Source organism: Lacerta agilis, chromosome 11 (genome assembly GCF_009819535.1).
Source record: "Lacerta agilis isolate rLacAgi1 chromosome 11, rLacAgi1.pri, whole genome shotgun sequence".
Taxonomy (NCBI): domain Eukaryota; kingdom Metazoa; phylum Chordata; class Lepidosauria; order Squamata; family Lacertidae; genus Lacerta; species Lacerta agilis.
This window is the reverse complement of record NC_046322.1, coordinates 18522118-18537347: the sequence shown is the minus strand read 5'-3', so window position 1 is coordinate 18537347 and position 15230 is coordinate 18522118. Positions and strand designations below refer to the sequence as shown.

Below are 15230 nucleotides of genomic sequence, written 5' to 3'. Positions count from 1 at the left end.
GTACGCATGAATAGTGGTCAGGGATGATGATTGCAGTTGTAGTCAGTAACATCCGCTGGTTGGCTACAGTGGACATGGAGCAAGCTTGTTTTCTACTTCTCGATAGGGTAGGACACGAACCAATGGCTTAAAGTTGCAAGAAAGGAGTTAGGTCAATCGGCAGAGCATGAGACTCTGTGCAGAAAAAGGGGGTTGGACTCATCACCCTTGTCCTCCCTTCAAACTCTACAGTATTCTATGAGTGAGTCACCCAACACTTCCACAAATCCATTCCATTCATTATCTCCCATCTGTTTCAAACACATCAACCCATCCCATCCTCCCAGCTTTCCCCCCTATTTTTTGCCTCCCCCCATCAGCTCTGTTCCTCAGCCCCACCACCCTATGCAGCTCTCAATCTTAAAAAAGAACCAGCAGACTTGGCTTTGAACATTGTTTCAAAAATGACACAGAAATGGTATCTGACCTAATTATGACTACAAAAAATACAATGAAGTAATAAAAAAATTGACTTCTGGGTAATACCAAGAACTCCAATTTCTACTACAAAAATTACAATGGCAAAAAAAAACCTGGAAAAGGAGCTTACCACCTATTATTTTTGAATGGCTCAAAAAGGTCTTGTCTGTTGTGACAATGGCTAAATTATCCAACTATAGGAGAATGCAAACTGACCCACTAAATTTATGGAGAAAGGAGTGTTCCTGATATAATGGAATAATACGAGAAGTACAATGACAATGTTCAACCTTACGTTGTTTCCAATTTATTGAAATGTTATCATTTGGATTTTCTTTTGCAGTGATACATTTTTATTTATACTTTAAAAATAAATAAAAAGCTTCCGTTGCACACCAACTTTTTTTAAAGAGCCTAAATGTTGCAATGAGAGGACAGTGATTTTCAAGGAGGAGCTGTCTGCCCTGCTGTCATCCCAAATAGCCCCTCCCATGCCAATTAGGCCCTTTAAAAAACTTATGCAGGATACAAGCATATATTTATTGTTAGCCCTGCCCTGCGGCATGCAACAGTTCCAAGGTGGGGATTAAACCATGTTGATGAATAAGCATTAAATGGGAAGGTTATTCTGTTCTCTTCCACCTAATCCACGTAGAAGAGGGAAGTATGAACAGGCAGCAAAATGCAAAAAGGGTTGTCAAAGCACAAAACATTGCCAGAGAAGCCCAGCAAGGACTGAGCGCATTCAGTGGCCACATAATGCTGAGTGGCTGGGAGAATGAAATAACAGTATTACAGAAAAGGCAGACAGCCAGAAACAGAGCACTTTACTGAGACATTGCTGAGGTTTTCACTCTTCTTCTCTGCTGGGGAGCAGAAATTCAGCAATATCAAAGTAACTCCAGCCGTCGTAGCAACCCTAGAACTCCTGCAACCATGGAAATGATGTTAATTTTTATTATGGATCCTTGTGTGCTGCTATCTCTGTGCACGGGGCTGCCAAACTGGGTTTCCTCCAAAGTCTTAGGTATCTTCAATGGGTAAAATAATAATAATTATTAATAACAGCAATAATAATATATAATGTTACTGCAGCTACTTGGTAATCATTTTTAGTTATTTCCATGCAATTGCGCATGTGCTTTATGTACCAAGCAAAGCTAAATTATATGGATTTTAAGCAGAACATCTTTCTTTGGTGCTGCTAACACAACAGTTTGACTTCACTCCCCGCCCCAGTGCACTTCATTGTCTTTAGACGGATGCTAACAACTTAGGTTTACCTGAAACTCTACCTGGAGACCTATACTCTGTCGGCAACTGGAGTAGCTTCAGAAGGATTACTGTAAAGTAACTTGTATGGCAGTTTCGTAAACTGTACAGAAATTAAGCCAAGATATACTCTGAAATGTTGTGTATTTGTTTAAAGGCACAAATTACACCTTTAGGTTTGCAAGGAGCTATACAAGGTTGCCCCAGTTTTGTTCTGGGAAGGCACACCATCCGTTTAAATCAGGGACAAGGAACTGCCAGCATCTCTGCCGACCCCAGCCCACAGCACCTTTCTACCTGGCCTCGGGTGCCTCCACCTAGGCCCCAACCCTCTCCTCTGCAACTCCCATCTCCTCTGCTGCAAGCCAACCCCCTGCTTTCCAGTCCCTCCCCCATTCTGCTCACAAAAGCGATGGCTGCTGGGAGAAGGAGAGTTCGGAAGCTCTAGTTGCCATTCTTTGTGGTCAGGCCTCCAAGCTCCCTTGTGTTTTCTTGACACTCAATTCTCTCCAGCAAAAGTGGAAGCTGCTGCAAGGAGAATGAGTCAGACAAGACACTGGGAATAGGTAGGGGAAGCCAAGGTGGTGGAGTGAGCATCCTTGGCACCTAACCCAACAAACATTCTTGTCGCTTCAGAACTTCCAAGGCCAACCGTGGTTAAGTGAAGATTTGGGGGAAGGGGGGGAAAGTAATTTGTGGGGAGAGAAAAAAAAGCAGTGCCCTAATCACCCATGTCATGTGGTCTCCAATAGTTTATTTGCAAGGGAATGTAGCCTCTAAAAGGAAAAACAATGTCCGTCCGTTCCCACCATTTCTCAGTGGCCTTAAGTCAATTAGGCAGAAAACTGCTTAAAATAGTCCAGTATGAGCTTTGCATTTTTGGTATCCCAGTCATACAGTCTCAACGGTCCTTCACACACAGTTATGTATTTCAGGAGCACTTTCTCTCCCGTCTCTCGATAGTCCAGAACTTCGCTCCGTGAGCTTCCGGGTTGCTCTCTGCTCGATCCTGCCTCTACGCTTCGACTTCGTTCCTTAACTTCTCTGCAGTACTTCAGTCCCCAGTAGCACATTTCTCCACAGTACATCATAGCCAGCAGGTGGGTGTCGCTAAATATGCCTGCCAATGGTAGGGAAGAGAAGCAGCTCAAGGCAAGCAGTGTTTCTGAGTAGGTACAACTTCCATCTAATAGCTACATTTCGCAAATGACAAGGCTGCAATTTGTGAGTGACAAACATACAAGAGAAATCCCTAAAATTGCACCACAGGTATATATAGGGACCCAGGTGGCGCTGTGGGTTAAACCACAGAGCCTAGGGCTTGCTGATCAGAAGGTCGGCGGTTCGAATCCCCACGATGGGGTAAGCTCCTGTTGCTCGGTCCCAGCTCCTGCCAACCTAGCAGTTCGAAAGCACGTCAAAGTGCAAGTAAATAAATAGGTACTCCTCTGGCAGGAAGGTAAATGGTGTTTCCGTGCGCTGCTCTGGTTCACCAGAAGCGGCTTTGTCATGCTGGCCACATGACCTGGAAGCTGCACGCCGGCTCCCTCGGCCAGTAAAGCGTGTTGAGCGCCGCAACCCCAGAGTTGGACACGACTGGACCTAATAGTCAGGGGTCCCTTTACCTTTACACACACACACCTCAAAAGTTAGCATTTAGTTGAATTATTCTATCCCTCTTCACAAGTTCTGTAGTGTGCTGCATAAAGTTCCCAAGCTACTGGTCACAGGTGGCTTATTCCAGTTGGGATACCAATGCAGTCCTTGTGGAAAGGAGCATGCAAGCCAGCGGCCCATGCATGGAACAATAAACCATGGTTTAGCATTGTCCCTGACCTGGGCTCAAGTGTGGGTGTAAGATTATCTTTGATTTGTGGCTCTTTTAAACAACTCCTCTATAAGAAAGGAGACCAAAAAAACACCATATGGAATATTTACCTTCATGTATTAATCTAGCCGTGTCTGTGTCTTGAAACACGAAGTCCTCAATGGGGTGATCAGAACATCTGAACTCAAGCATCTTCACCAAGTACTGGATTCCTTCATTAAGAAACTGAAGGAGAAAATATAAGCACTGCATTTTATGTATTTAGTCTCAAACTTCACTTCCTCATTCTGAAAGCATGCCCCCCCTTCTAGTCACAAAGCTGAAAAAACAGTAATAAATATGACAAACAGGACTTGAAGTCATGGCTTGAGAGCCGTCGGGTGCAAAAGAACCGCTTAATTTACACAACTCCTAAAGAAGGCAAACACAAGGTGTTGCTTTAATACTGAGCCAGGCGATTGGACATTACAGCTCAGTATTATCTACACTGATTGGCAGTAGCTGTCTGGTGTCTCAGGTCTGGGCAAGACTCCTGTCAATGGCAAAGACTGAACCTGGGCCTTCTGAATGCAAAATACGGAGTCTACCACTGTGATTCAGTCCTTTACCTAGAGTCAGGTAACATTTCAAACCTTTCTTGTATATTAAGGAAAAGAGACAAACATTAAATTGTAAATTAAATCTGGACGAAGATTGGCAGGATCTATGCAATCCTAAACATGCTGTGCTTTATTTACCAAGTTTGCACGATGTCAACTAACAGAGCAATCCTAACCCTGGCTGGGTAGCAACAAAGCATGATGCAGTGTTGTAGCCACGGCTGTATCCACAGTCCTGCCGCTCTGCTGGGCAGGACTGAAGGCAAAACCCCGCTGTCTCAAAACAGGCCTGTGCCAACAACAACTTTTTAAGCAGAAAGGGGTTTACCTTTTTAAACAAATCGGTCTTATTCATCAACCTCTCCTTCCTTCCTTTCACCGTGTGGCAAAACATGTAGAGTAAGGCTCCTCTCCTCCAGTAAAGACATTCCAGCAGTTCTACACCAAGCACTGTGAGTGGCTGGAAATGAATAAATAAATCAGATATCCACGTTGATTAAGATGCCTAAACCTTGAATAAAAAGGGCAAACATAGCATATTTGGAAATGAGTTGGTGGAATGAGTTTGGGTTTTAAAAAACAGTGTTTCATATATTCTAATAGAAATGTCTCCCAACGCCATGAAACAAATCAGATTTGTATGCTGTATCCACTTTCTCAGGGATTCAGATTCACAAGACACAGGAAACCCAACTGTTTGTAGAACTACATATATTGAACAGAGCTGACTGGGTGCACAACTAAAACTCTTCCACACGCAAAGCCTGTCTCAATTTATTCCCCCCCCCCGTGCTTCCCTCATTGCATTATCTCCATTATATTCAATTACAGTGGTACCTCGGGTTAGACTCCGCTAACCCGGAAGTAGTACCTCGGGTTAAGAACTTTACCTCAGAATGAGAACAGAAGTCGTGCGGCGGCGGCACAGTGGCAGCAAGAGGCCACATTAGCTAAAGTGGTACCTCAGGTTAAGAACAGACCTCCGGAACGTATTAAATTCGTAACCAGAGGTACCACTGTACTGCCTTAAAAGGAGCTGTGCACATTTCACTCACGCTATTGGAAGCAGGTAACACACCAAACTATTTTTTTTTATTTTTTTTGTTCTTTTTGCAAAGTATAACCATCATTCCGACTTATCCACAAATAATAGTTTCATAAATAACATTTAAAGAGGAGCAGTTGCTTGAGATTACACCCTTTCCACTAACGAAGGAACTCACATCTCATCTAATTAATATTCAGGTATTACTTTTGCATCAGCCTTCCTGCATCAGTTTCCCTAGGTCAAGGATGAGAAATCTGCGCCTGTCCAGATGTAGCAGAACTACAGCTCCCATTATCTCTACCCATTGGCCACACCAGCTGGGGCTGATGGGAATTATATTCAAACCACATCTGGATGAATGCCAGTTCCCCCATACCTTCAACTCCTGCCGCCCTATTCAGCAGATAGGAGGTTATGCCAGAACTCGTATCAGTGTGAAGTGAGTCTGTCTCCTTCATGGATATTTGAGACCCTGTTCCTGAATTTAGTTTTCATTTAGAAAAGGTCACTGGCCTTTTACTGTGGCAAAATGAAACAAAATAGGCAGGCAGGATTCCTATCAGAATGGATGCAATCCAATGTATCCTTGAGCAAATCTTACTAATGACACTGAAATTGGCTTCTGCATGAAATATGCATAGGATTTATGTCATACTGCCTTCCAGTAATCAAGCTAATGAGTAGAAATGCACTGAGGTAAAGTTATAAGCAATAGGTGCTTATTTTAAATATATAATTTCATTTTCTTTTATTAAAATTCAATATTATGGCAACTCAATGGGTGGTATTTAACTAAGTTTTACTCAGAGTAGAGCCACTGAAATTCATGAAGTGAGTTCAATTAATTTCAACAGGAAATTACTCAGACTAAAACTTAGCTAAATAGCACCTAAAAACTTTAAATTAGGTTACGTTGCCTTTATTTAGATGAAGGCCACTGTACTGAATTATCCTCTCACGTCTCACGGACCCTACAACCAACACAAAAATTCTGGCTTGAGGCCTGACAACAGTGAATTTCCCTAAATAAAAGTTAACACAGTTCAACACAACCATCGGGTGTCAAGTCAGTACTTATCACTGATAATGCCACTGAATGCTATAGGCTGAAAAATTCAAAACAAAATGGGAATACAATCTGAGCAGAGACACTGAAGGTAAGAGGGCTTAAAGGTTGTTTTTGTGTGTTACATGAAATTTAAAGAAATATAGGTGAATGAGACTAACACTTAGTACTCACTTCTTGAGATGTACCACTTTCATTGATCAAGATCTCTGGCTCTGAAAGTGTGTTGATTAGTTCCTCAACTTTCTGCAAAGAGGACTCCTCTGGAAAGTCTTCATCGACAAGCTGGTTCTCCTCGAAATATGTGATATCCAGGACGGCCTTTAAAAAAGGTGGAAGAATATCAGCACCACAATCTGCAACCTGTTCTGTCCTTCCTAGTTGACCGTTCACCTTGTCCAAGTAAGCTCTGAGTAGTACTATGTTACCAGTAGGTCACGAAGAGTCGGACACGACTAAATGACTAAACAAAGTACTATGTTAAGGCAACTTTCTAAGAAGGGGGTTTAAAGCAAGTCCCTTATACATTTCCCCATCTCCCCTGACCAGGCTGCAAGGATTTCTAAACCAGAAGTTTACAAACCACAGTGCAGAAGATGGATTTGCTAATGCCAGCATTGGGCTGGATTCAACCTGTACAAGTTATTTTCATTGCTGTATCCTGGAATCCCTTTCCCAAGATCAGGATAGCATGTTGGACTATATAAACAAGAAAAAACAACAACATGCATCACTGATCATTGCAAGACCACATTTACCTTCAACACTTCCAGGTCTCCCAATACCTTCTCTGTAACCTCGGAATTTGAAAATTAAGCATCCTGTGGTAGATATTAGCATTAATAGGTCTGCTGTTCTCTGCCTTGACAAATATACTGATGCAATGAATCAGCTCAGCAGCTCAGTTCTGAAAGGGGTCAGCTTCAGTGGTATGAGACATGTTTTACAAGCAGAAGGTCACAGCTTCAAACTTCAGCATTTCCAATTAAAAGGGGATTAGGTTCTAGGTGGTAAGAAAGACCTTGTGGTGTTGCTGCCAATCAGAGTGGGCAAAGCTTGATTTTATCAATAAAAGCCTGATAAGGCAGTTTCCTATCTGCCTGCTCTACGCTTGCAAGAATTTGTGCTAGCAAGTCTTGCTGTGTTTATCAACCACTGTCTTAAGTCATCTCACTTATATCTGGGGCAAGCAGTCTGAGCAAATCTAAGAACAGTGAAAGTCAGAAGTTATAATGTTATGATTATATAACTGTATCCAGTGCTTTTTTCTAAAAAAATTTTTTTAAAAAAATGTTTTTGACTCAAGAAAATCACCATTTTACAGTTCAAATCGGGGAAAACAAATACAGTAAATGGACAAAAGTACAAAGATTCACAAAATGTTTAGGGGTATGTGTCCCCCTGCGTGCCCCCCCCAAAAAACACTGACCGTATCAAGCCCTCTTAAATTCTTTAAAATAAAATTTAAAAATGAAACAAACAGTAAGTAGAATATATAACTGCTCTACAGTTTAAGCCACAGAAAGATCAAGGCAGAAAACTGCATTTAAGACAATTTAATAAGTCAGTGGAATCACAAATGTAAGCTCATCTTAATCACCATTAAGCTGCCAGCAATTTTTTATTTGTGTCACTGAAATTTGACAACAGCACCTCAGTTTATACATACAAAATAGGGTAAATAAATAAATAAAAATAATATTTATACCATGCCCATAAACTAGTTCATGGACTGCAATATCTGTTCCTTTAAACACACAAATCTAAGATGTATTCACAGTGCTATTAATCTTAACCCCATTCCACTTTAACCACAAGCAAAGCATTTATTTCATAATGAGTCTTTCACTGGGAAATTCTCTTATTTGCCAGTACGAACCATATTATAGTTCACATACTATGAATCCTATTGTCCAAGCATACTTAAAACTGCAGCCTGAAAAGTTGAAAATTCATCACTGCACAATACCTGCGTATAAAGTTGCAAGAGTTTGGAAAGTGTGCCATTTTCTCCAGGTTGATTACAAAGGTCCGTCAAGTTTTCCAGTGTAGCAGAAGCTTGCATTAAGAAGGGATCTGTTGATGAAAAGAGAAAAAGACCTCATTAAAACACATTCCATATAAGACAGTATTTTCCCCACAAACATCATTGAGATATTACAGTATTCAGAACCTGTAAAACATTAGCGGCTCATGCAAAAGCTTCTGCACAACCCAATCCTGCACCACAGGGGTGCAAAAGTTTTCATGCGACCCAGAGTTGTGTGGGGTTCAGGTGAAATCATACAGTGAGAAGGGACCACATGGGTCATCTAGTCCAACCTCCTGCAATGCAGGAATCTCTGCCCAACGTGGGGCTCAAAGCAACGTCTCATACTGAGCTACAAAGGTGCCACAAAAAAACTTGCCTGACTAGTACAACAATCCATTAGATTTTTTAACCCTATCTGGATCCAGGACTCCCAAGAAATTAGAAGGGGCTCATGTGTGATACAGAACCCCCCCCCAAACCCTCACAACATAGATAATGAATGAGAAACCCTTTACAAATCAAGGAGAAGGGAAGTTGCTCTCAGCGGCAGAGCACCCCCTTTGCATGCCAAGGCCTCAGGTTCACCCAGGTAGGGCTGGCAAGGTGCCTTTGACTGAATCCATTGGAGAGTTGCTGCCAGCCAGTGTTGGCAACAACAAACCATATCAGGCAGTTTCCTAGGTCCTTAGGTATGAATTCCTATGCAGACCTAGACCTCTAAGCTGGGGAGGCCTTGCTTCTGGTTGCACATCCATGGGCATATACAGGGCCTATACTGTATATAGAAATGAGCAAACCAGTGATATTTTAGGGAGCAGGCCAGCAGGCAGGGCCCATTACTTACATCATAGGAGCCTACACAACACAAAACACTGTAGGTTTTATTTTACTGTATTTGTTTTTTTTAATCTTATGTTTTGGAAATGTACATCCAGTTTTCTTTAAAAAAAATTTGCGGGCCCCCCAAGAGAGTGGGGCCTTAAGCTATAGCTTGTTTAGCTTATGCGTAAATCCGGCACTGGGCACATACCCCACAAATGCCGGCGGCGGCGGAAAACCCCCCAATAAATGGGAGGTTTTTAATTAAGAAAAAACAAACCCTAAAACCAAGGACCGCCCAATTAAGCTAAAAGGGAGAGTGGGAGGTTCAATGCAAACAGGAAGCGCTTCTTCCCCGCAGCGGGTTTCGCAGTTTCAACCACGCCGCTCTTACCCTCGGAGGCTTCTTCGCTTTGGCTCGAGCGCTGCAGCCTTCCTTTGAGCGCCACAAGCCGCAGCCGCAGCTCAGCAGAGAAACCGGACCCGGCCATATGGAACGCGCCGAGCTCGCCTCCCAGGTCCGGGCTCGCAGCTGCTACGCAGACCACGCCTCTTTCTTTCTTTTCCCTCGTCACGTGATACGCTCCAGCCCAAAGGAGGGGAGAAGAGGAGGATCGCGCCGGGGGGGGGGGCTTTGCAGCCACGAGAGATAGGAAAAGGATGTTGTTGTTCAGTCGTTCAGTCGTGTCCGACTCTTCGTGACCCCATGGACCAGAGCACGCCAGGCACGCCTATCCTTCACTGCCTCCCGCAGTTTGGCCAAACTCATGTTAGTAGCTTCGAGAACACTGTCCAACCATCTCATCCTCTGTCGTCCCCTTCTCCTTGTGCCCTCCATCTTTCCCAACATCAGGGTCTTTTCTAGGGAGTCTTCTCTTCTCATGAGGTGGCCAAAGTACTGGAGCCTCAACTTCAGGATCTGTCCTTCTAGTGAGCACTCAGGGCTGATTTCTTTGAGAATGGATAGGTTTGATCTTCTTGCAGTCCATGGGACTCTCAAGAGTCTCCTCCAGCACCATAATTCAAAAGCATCAATTCTTCGGCGATCAGCCTTCTTTATGGTCCAGCTCTCACTTCCGTACATTACTACTGGGAAAACCATAGCTTTAACTATACGGACCTTTGTCGGCAAGGTGATGTCTTTGCTTTTTAAGATGTTGTCTAGGTTTGTCATTGCTTTTCTCCCAAGAAGCAGGCGTCTTCTAATTTCGTGACTGCTGTCACCATCTGCAGTGATCATGGAACCCAAGAAAGTGAAATCTCTCACTGCCTCCATTTCTTCCCCTTCTATTTGCCAGGAGGTGATGGGACCAGTGGCCATGATCTTAGTTTTTTTGATGTTGAGCTTCAGACCATATTTTGCGCTCTCTTCTTTCACCCTCATTAAAAGGTTCTTTAATTCTTCCTCACTTTCTGCCATCAGGGTAGTATCATCAGCATATCTGAGGTTGTTGATATTTTTTCCGGCAATCTTAATTCCGGTTTGGGATTCATCCAGTCCAGCCTTTCGCATGATGAATTCTGCATATAAGTTAAATAAGCAGGGAGACAATATACAGCCTTGTCGTACTCCTTTCCCAATTTTGAACCAATCAGTTGTTCCATATCCAGTTCTAACTGTAGCTTCTTGTCCCACATAGAGATTTCTCAGGAGACAAATGAGGTGATCCGGCACTCCCATTTCTTTAAGAACTTGCCATAGTTTGCTGTGGTCGACACAGTCAAATGCTTTTGCGTAGTCAATGAAGCAGAAGTAGATGTTTTTCTGGAACTCTCTAGCTTTCTCCATAATCCAGCGCATGTTTGCAATTTGGTCTCTGGTTCCTCTGCCCCTTCGAAATCCAGCTTGCACTTCTGGGAGTTCTCGGTCCACATACTGCTTAAGCCTGCCTTGTAGAATTTTAAGCATAACCTTGCTAGCGTGTGAAATGAGTGCAATTGTGCGGTAGTTGGAGCATTCTTTGGCACTGCCCTTCTTTGGGATTGGGATGTAGACTGATCTTCTCCAATCCTCTGGCCACTGCTGAGTTTTCCAAATTTGCTGGCATATTGAGTGTAGCACCTTAACAGCATCATCTTTTAAAATTTTAAATAGTTCAGCTGGAATATCATCACTTCCACTGGCCTTGTTGTTAGCGAGGCTTTCTAAGGCCCATTTAACTTCACTCTCCAGGATGTCTGGCTCAAGGTCAGCAACCACATTACCTGGGGTGTATGAGACCTCCATATCTTTCTGGTATAATTCCTCTGTGTATTCTTGCCACCTCTTCTTGATGTCTTCTGCTTCTGTTAGGTCCTTTCCACTTTTGTCCTTAATTGTGGTAATCTTTGTACGAAATCTTCCTTTCATATCTCCAATTTTCTTGAACAAATCTCTGGTTTTTCCCATTCTGTTATTTTCCTCTATTTCTTTGCATTGCTCGTTTAGAAAGGCCCTCTTGTCTCTCCTTGCTATTCTTTGGAAATCTGCATTCAATTTCCTGTATCTTTCACGATCTCCCTCGCATTTTGCTTGCCTTCTCTCCCCCGCTATTTGTAAGGCCTCATTGGTCAGCCACTTTGCTTTCTTGCATTTCTTTTTCATTGGGATGGTTTTCGTTGCTGTCTCCTGTATAATGTTACGAGCCTCCATCCACAGTTCTTCAGGCACTCTATCCACCAAATCTAAATCCTTAAACCTGTTCTTCACTTCAACTGTGTATTCATAAGGAATTTGATTTAGATTGTATCTTACTGGCCCAGTGGTTTTTCCTACTTTCTTCAGTTTAAGCTGGAATTTTGCTATAAGAAGCTGATGATCTGAGCCACAGTCAGCTCCAGGTCTTGTTTTTGCTGAGTGTATAGAGCTTCTCCATCTTTGGCTGCAGAGAATATAATCAATCTGATTTCGATGTTGCCCATCTGGTGATGTCCATGTGTAGAGTCGTCTCTTGTGTTGTTGGAAAAGAGTGTTTGTGATGACCAGCTTGTTCTCTTGACAGAACTCTATTAGCCTTTGCCCTGCTTCATTTTGAACTCCAAGGCCAAACTTGCCAGTTGTTCCTTTTATCTCTTGACTCCCTACTTTAGCATTCCAATCCCCTATAATGAGAAGAACATCCTTCTTTGGTGTCATTTCTATAAGGTGTTGTAAGTCTTCATAGAATTGATCAATTTCAGTTTCTTCAGCACTGGTAGTTGGTGCATAAACTTGGATTACTGTGATGTTAAAAGGTCTGCCTTGGATTCGTATCGAGATCATTCTATCATTTTTGAAATTGCATCCCAGTACAGCTTTCGCCACTCTTTTGTTGACTATGAGGGCCACTCCATTTCTTTTACGGGATTCCTGCCCACAGTAGTAGATATGATAGTCATCCGAACTGAATTCGCCCATTCCTGTCCATTTTAGTTCACTGATGCCTAGGATGTCAATGTTTATTCTTGCCATCTCATTTTTTACCACATCCAGCTTTCCAAGGTTCATGGTTCTTACATTCCAGGTTCCTATGCAATACTTTTCTTTACAGCATTGGACTTTCCTTTCGCTTCCAGGCATATCAGCAACTGTGCGTCCTTTCGGCTCCTCCAGGTGGATCACGTTTGGTCCAAACTCTCCACTACGACCTGTCCATCTTGACCTGTCCATAGCTTCCTGAGTAATTCAAGCCCCTTCGCCACGACAAGGCAGTGATCCATGAAGGGGAGGAAAAGGATAGAGGGGGGCAACTTGCCTGGATTCCTGGGTTTTAAAACCTCTTAGGGAGTCGGTAGAGGCTGAGGCCACTTCCGGGTTTTGGGACGCTCACGCACACACTCCCAGCCATCGATGCTGCAGATCTTGGTTAGGATTTAATTCACAGTGGAGCATTTGTCTCTTTTTCTTTACAAGATCGGTTTGAAAGGTGACCTAGGTCTAAAGGACCATGCCGCCTTTTTTGCGCGCGGGGGGGAGGGAGTTGTTGTAAAGTCAGCAGCTCATTTGCACCCATCAGCTCTCTGTTTTTTGAGCTAGATTAAGGCCATTTGACTTGCATCAAAGTAAACCTTAAGAGGCGCATACCTTATGCGGTGGTGGTTAAGTAGTAAGAAGGAAGCATTCTCGACTGATGAGGAAACCAAATAGGAACAAGTAAAGGACGTGTATTTCCACCTGTGTTTCACCATCTTCTAGATTAAATGACCCTCACAGGAAAGCAACAGTTGATAGGGCAATAATCATCAAAAGTAAAAACATAACCATTAAAATTTCTAGGGGGTTTTATTTGTATTTTGGAGCAGGGGGTGGGAACCGTATTTTTATTACACCACGACTTCTGGAACTTCCACGCGGCCTCAATTGCATCACCCATCGTGGGGATTTGGCTTCTGCAATGTGCGCGCGCTAACCGAAGACTACGCGGCGCTTGGCCATGAATCTAGAGGCGGAGTCACGGGGGAGGCGGGACGCGCTTCGCCGTTGCGCAGTATGTCCCAAGGGAGCCACCGTCAGAGCAAGGGAAGAGCCGCTCCGCCCCGCTTTGAATTGACTTTGAATTGAAAGCCGCGCTCGGAAAGCTGCCCCTCCCGCCGCTCAGCAACCGTCACTTTTCTGTCGTTAGCTGGCGGGGTTTACCCTCGACAGCCTTTCGGCCTCCCTCTGCCCCGCTCGCCATGTCCTGTCAGGGCGAGGGAAAGGAGGCCCGGCGGGGCCTTGTCTCAGGCCAACCCCGGCGCTGAGTGAGGCAAAGCTAGGGCGAGCGTGCAAAGGATGTCGCCGCCGGCCCTGGGTGCCTCCTCTGCTGTTGCATTGGGCGAAATGCCCTTCTGAGCGACACCAGTGAAACTCAGAGACAAAGGAGCTAGGAGTCAATTTTGTTTTCTTTGGCCCACTGCCACACTGCTGCTGCCTCCGCCGCCGCCACAGCAGCTGCCACCCCGGCGGCTCCCGGTGTCGCCGCAACCAGAAGAACTGATCTGTGCCGGCGGCAGCAGAAGATGATTTTTGCCGGAGGGGCGCCGGCTGCAAGGGTGACTGGCGTCCCCATAAACTGCAAGGCTGCCGACGGAGGAGATGGGAGGCCCATGGCATTGCCAGCTTTGTCGTCGCCCTGGGTTACAATACCCTAAAGAAACCCACTGCCTTCACCCGCGTGTCGGATTTCGAGGACTGTATCCAGGAAACCAGATGGCTAACTCTCCACGATGACCTGACCTGCCTTTTGTGGGACCGCCCCTCCCTCTTTTGCTAGGATCCCTCTTAGTCCCAGAATAAAGCAGCTGAGAAAGAAGAAATGGCGCCACCCCAAGCCGCAGCAGCGATGCCCTGCGTGCCCAAGCCTTGTGAGAGTTGCCGACAGCGGCTATACAAAACCAAATAAACAGCTGGGTGCTTTGCCGAATTATAAAAATCCGCCAGGACACTATTTTTAACACTGAAAAAGAGGATGTGACCTTGGGGGCCAGTCACTGCCTCTCAACCGTACCTACCTCACAGGGTTGTTGGGAGGATAAGATGGGGAGGAGAAGTGCATTTGCCTTCTTAACTCTTTGGAGGAAGAGATGAAGATAATTGGGGTGGATGGGTAGGCAGGTGGATAGGAAGACAGATTCCCCTCCCCTTTAAAAGAACTCATTGACACTCTCTGGGTAAAGTTGTGGTGGCTCACAGGGCCCTCAGGATCAGTCAGCTCCGCAGCATGTTGTATTAAGCCCCAAAGTGCACTTGGAGCAGCTATGAACTCAGCTAGGTGGCCATTGACTCCAAAGCCAACTGAAGGCGTTTTGGAATTTCCCTGTCCATGCATGGCCCCCATTGTGAGTTCACCAGCCCAGGGTTCTCCAGAACTCCCACTGGCTGATCTTCTGGAGTAGAAGATGCCCTGAGCCCTAGTGGCTGGCATCCGCCTGCCACCTCCCCCTCAGCTGGCCTCCAGCAGAAGGGTGCCTGGGAGGGACACAGTGGCTGCAGGCCCTGCTCTGGCTGCAAAAGCAGCGTGGAGTGCAGTGACCGAGCCACTACATCCCTCCTAGGCACCCTCCACCTGGAGGCAACTGAGGGAGAGGCTGGAAAAGCAGCATGTGGACAGTGCCTGAGCTGCCATGTACCTCCCAGGCACCCTCCAACTCATGACAGGGCAGGGTGCATT

At 44.8% G+C, this 15230-nt stretch overlaps 1 protein-coding gene across 1 annotated transcript; it reads right to left on the bottom strand.

Annotated features, from left to right (window-relative positions):
• Positions 1-1856: 1856 nt before the first annotated feature.
• On the bottom strand, positions 1857-9661 carry C11H5orf51 (chromosome 11 C5orf51 homolog). The gene is made up of 6 exons (XM_033164445.1): positions 9518-9661; positions 8242-8348; positions 6447-6593; positions 4487-4618; positions 3670-3784; positions 1857-2851 (listed from the first exon to the last, which is right to left on the bottom strand). The coding sequence occupies exons 1-6, from the start codon at positions 9612-9614 to the stop codon at positions 2565-2567; spliced, it is 885 nt and encodes a 294-aa protein (XP_033020336.1). The 5' UTR covers positions 9615-9661; the 3' UTR covers positions 1857-2564.
• Positions 9662-15230: the final 5569 nt, after the last annotated feature.

Coding starts and splice junctions, on each gene's coding strand:
- C11H5orf51 (XM_033164445.1), bottom strand. CDS start 9,614: ATGGCCGGGTCCGGTTTCTCTGCTGAGCTGCGGCTGCGGCTTGTGGCG. Junction 8,349..9,517: donor AAGCGAAGAAGCCTCCGAGG/GTAAGAGCGGCG, acceptor TTTCATCAACAG/ATCCCTTCTTAATGCAAGCT. Junction 4,619..6,446: donor AAAGTGGTACATCTCAAGAA/GTGAGTACTAAG, acceptor ATTCATTTCCAG/CCACTCACAGTGCTTGGTGT.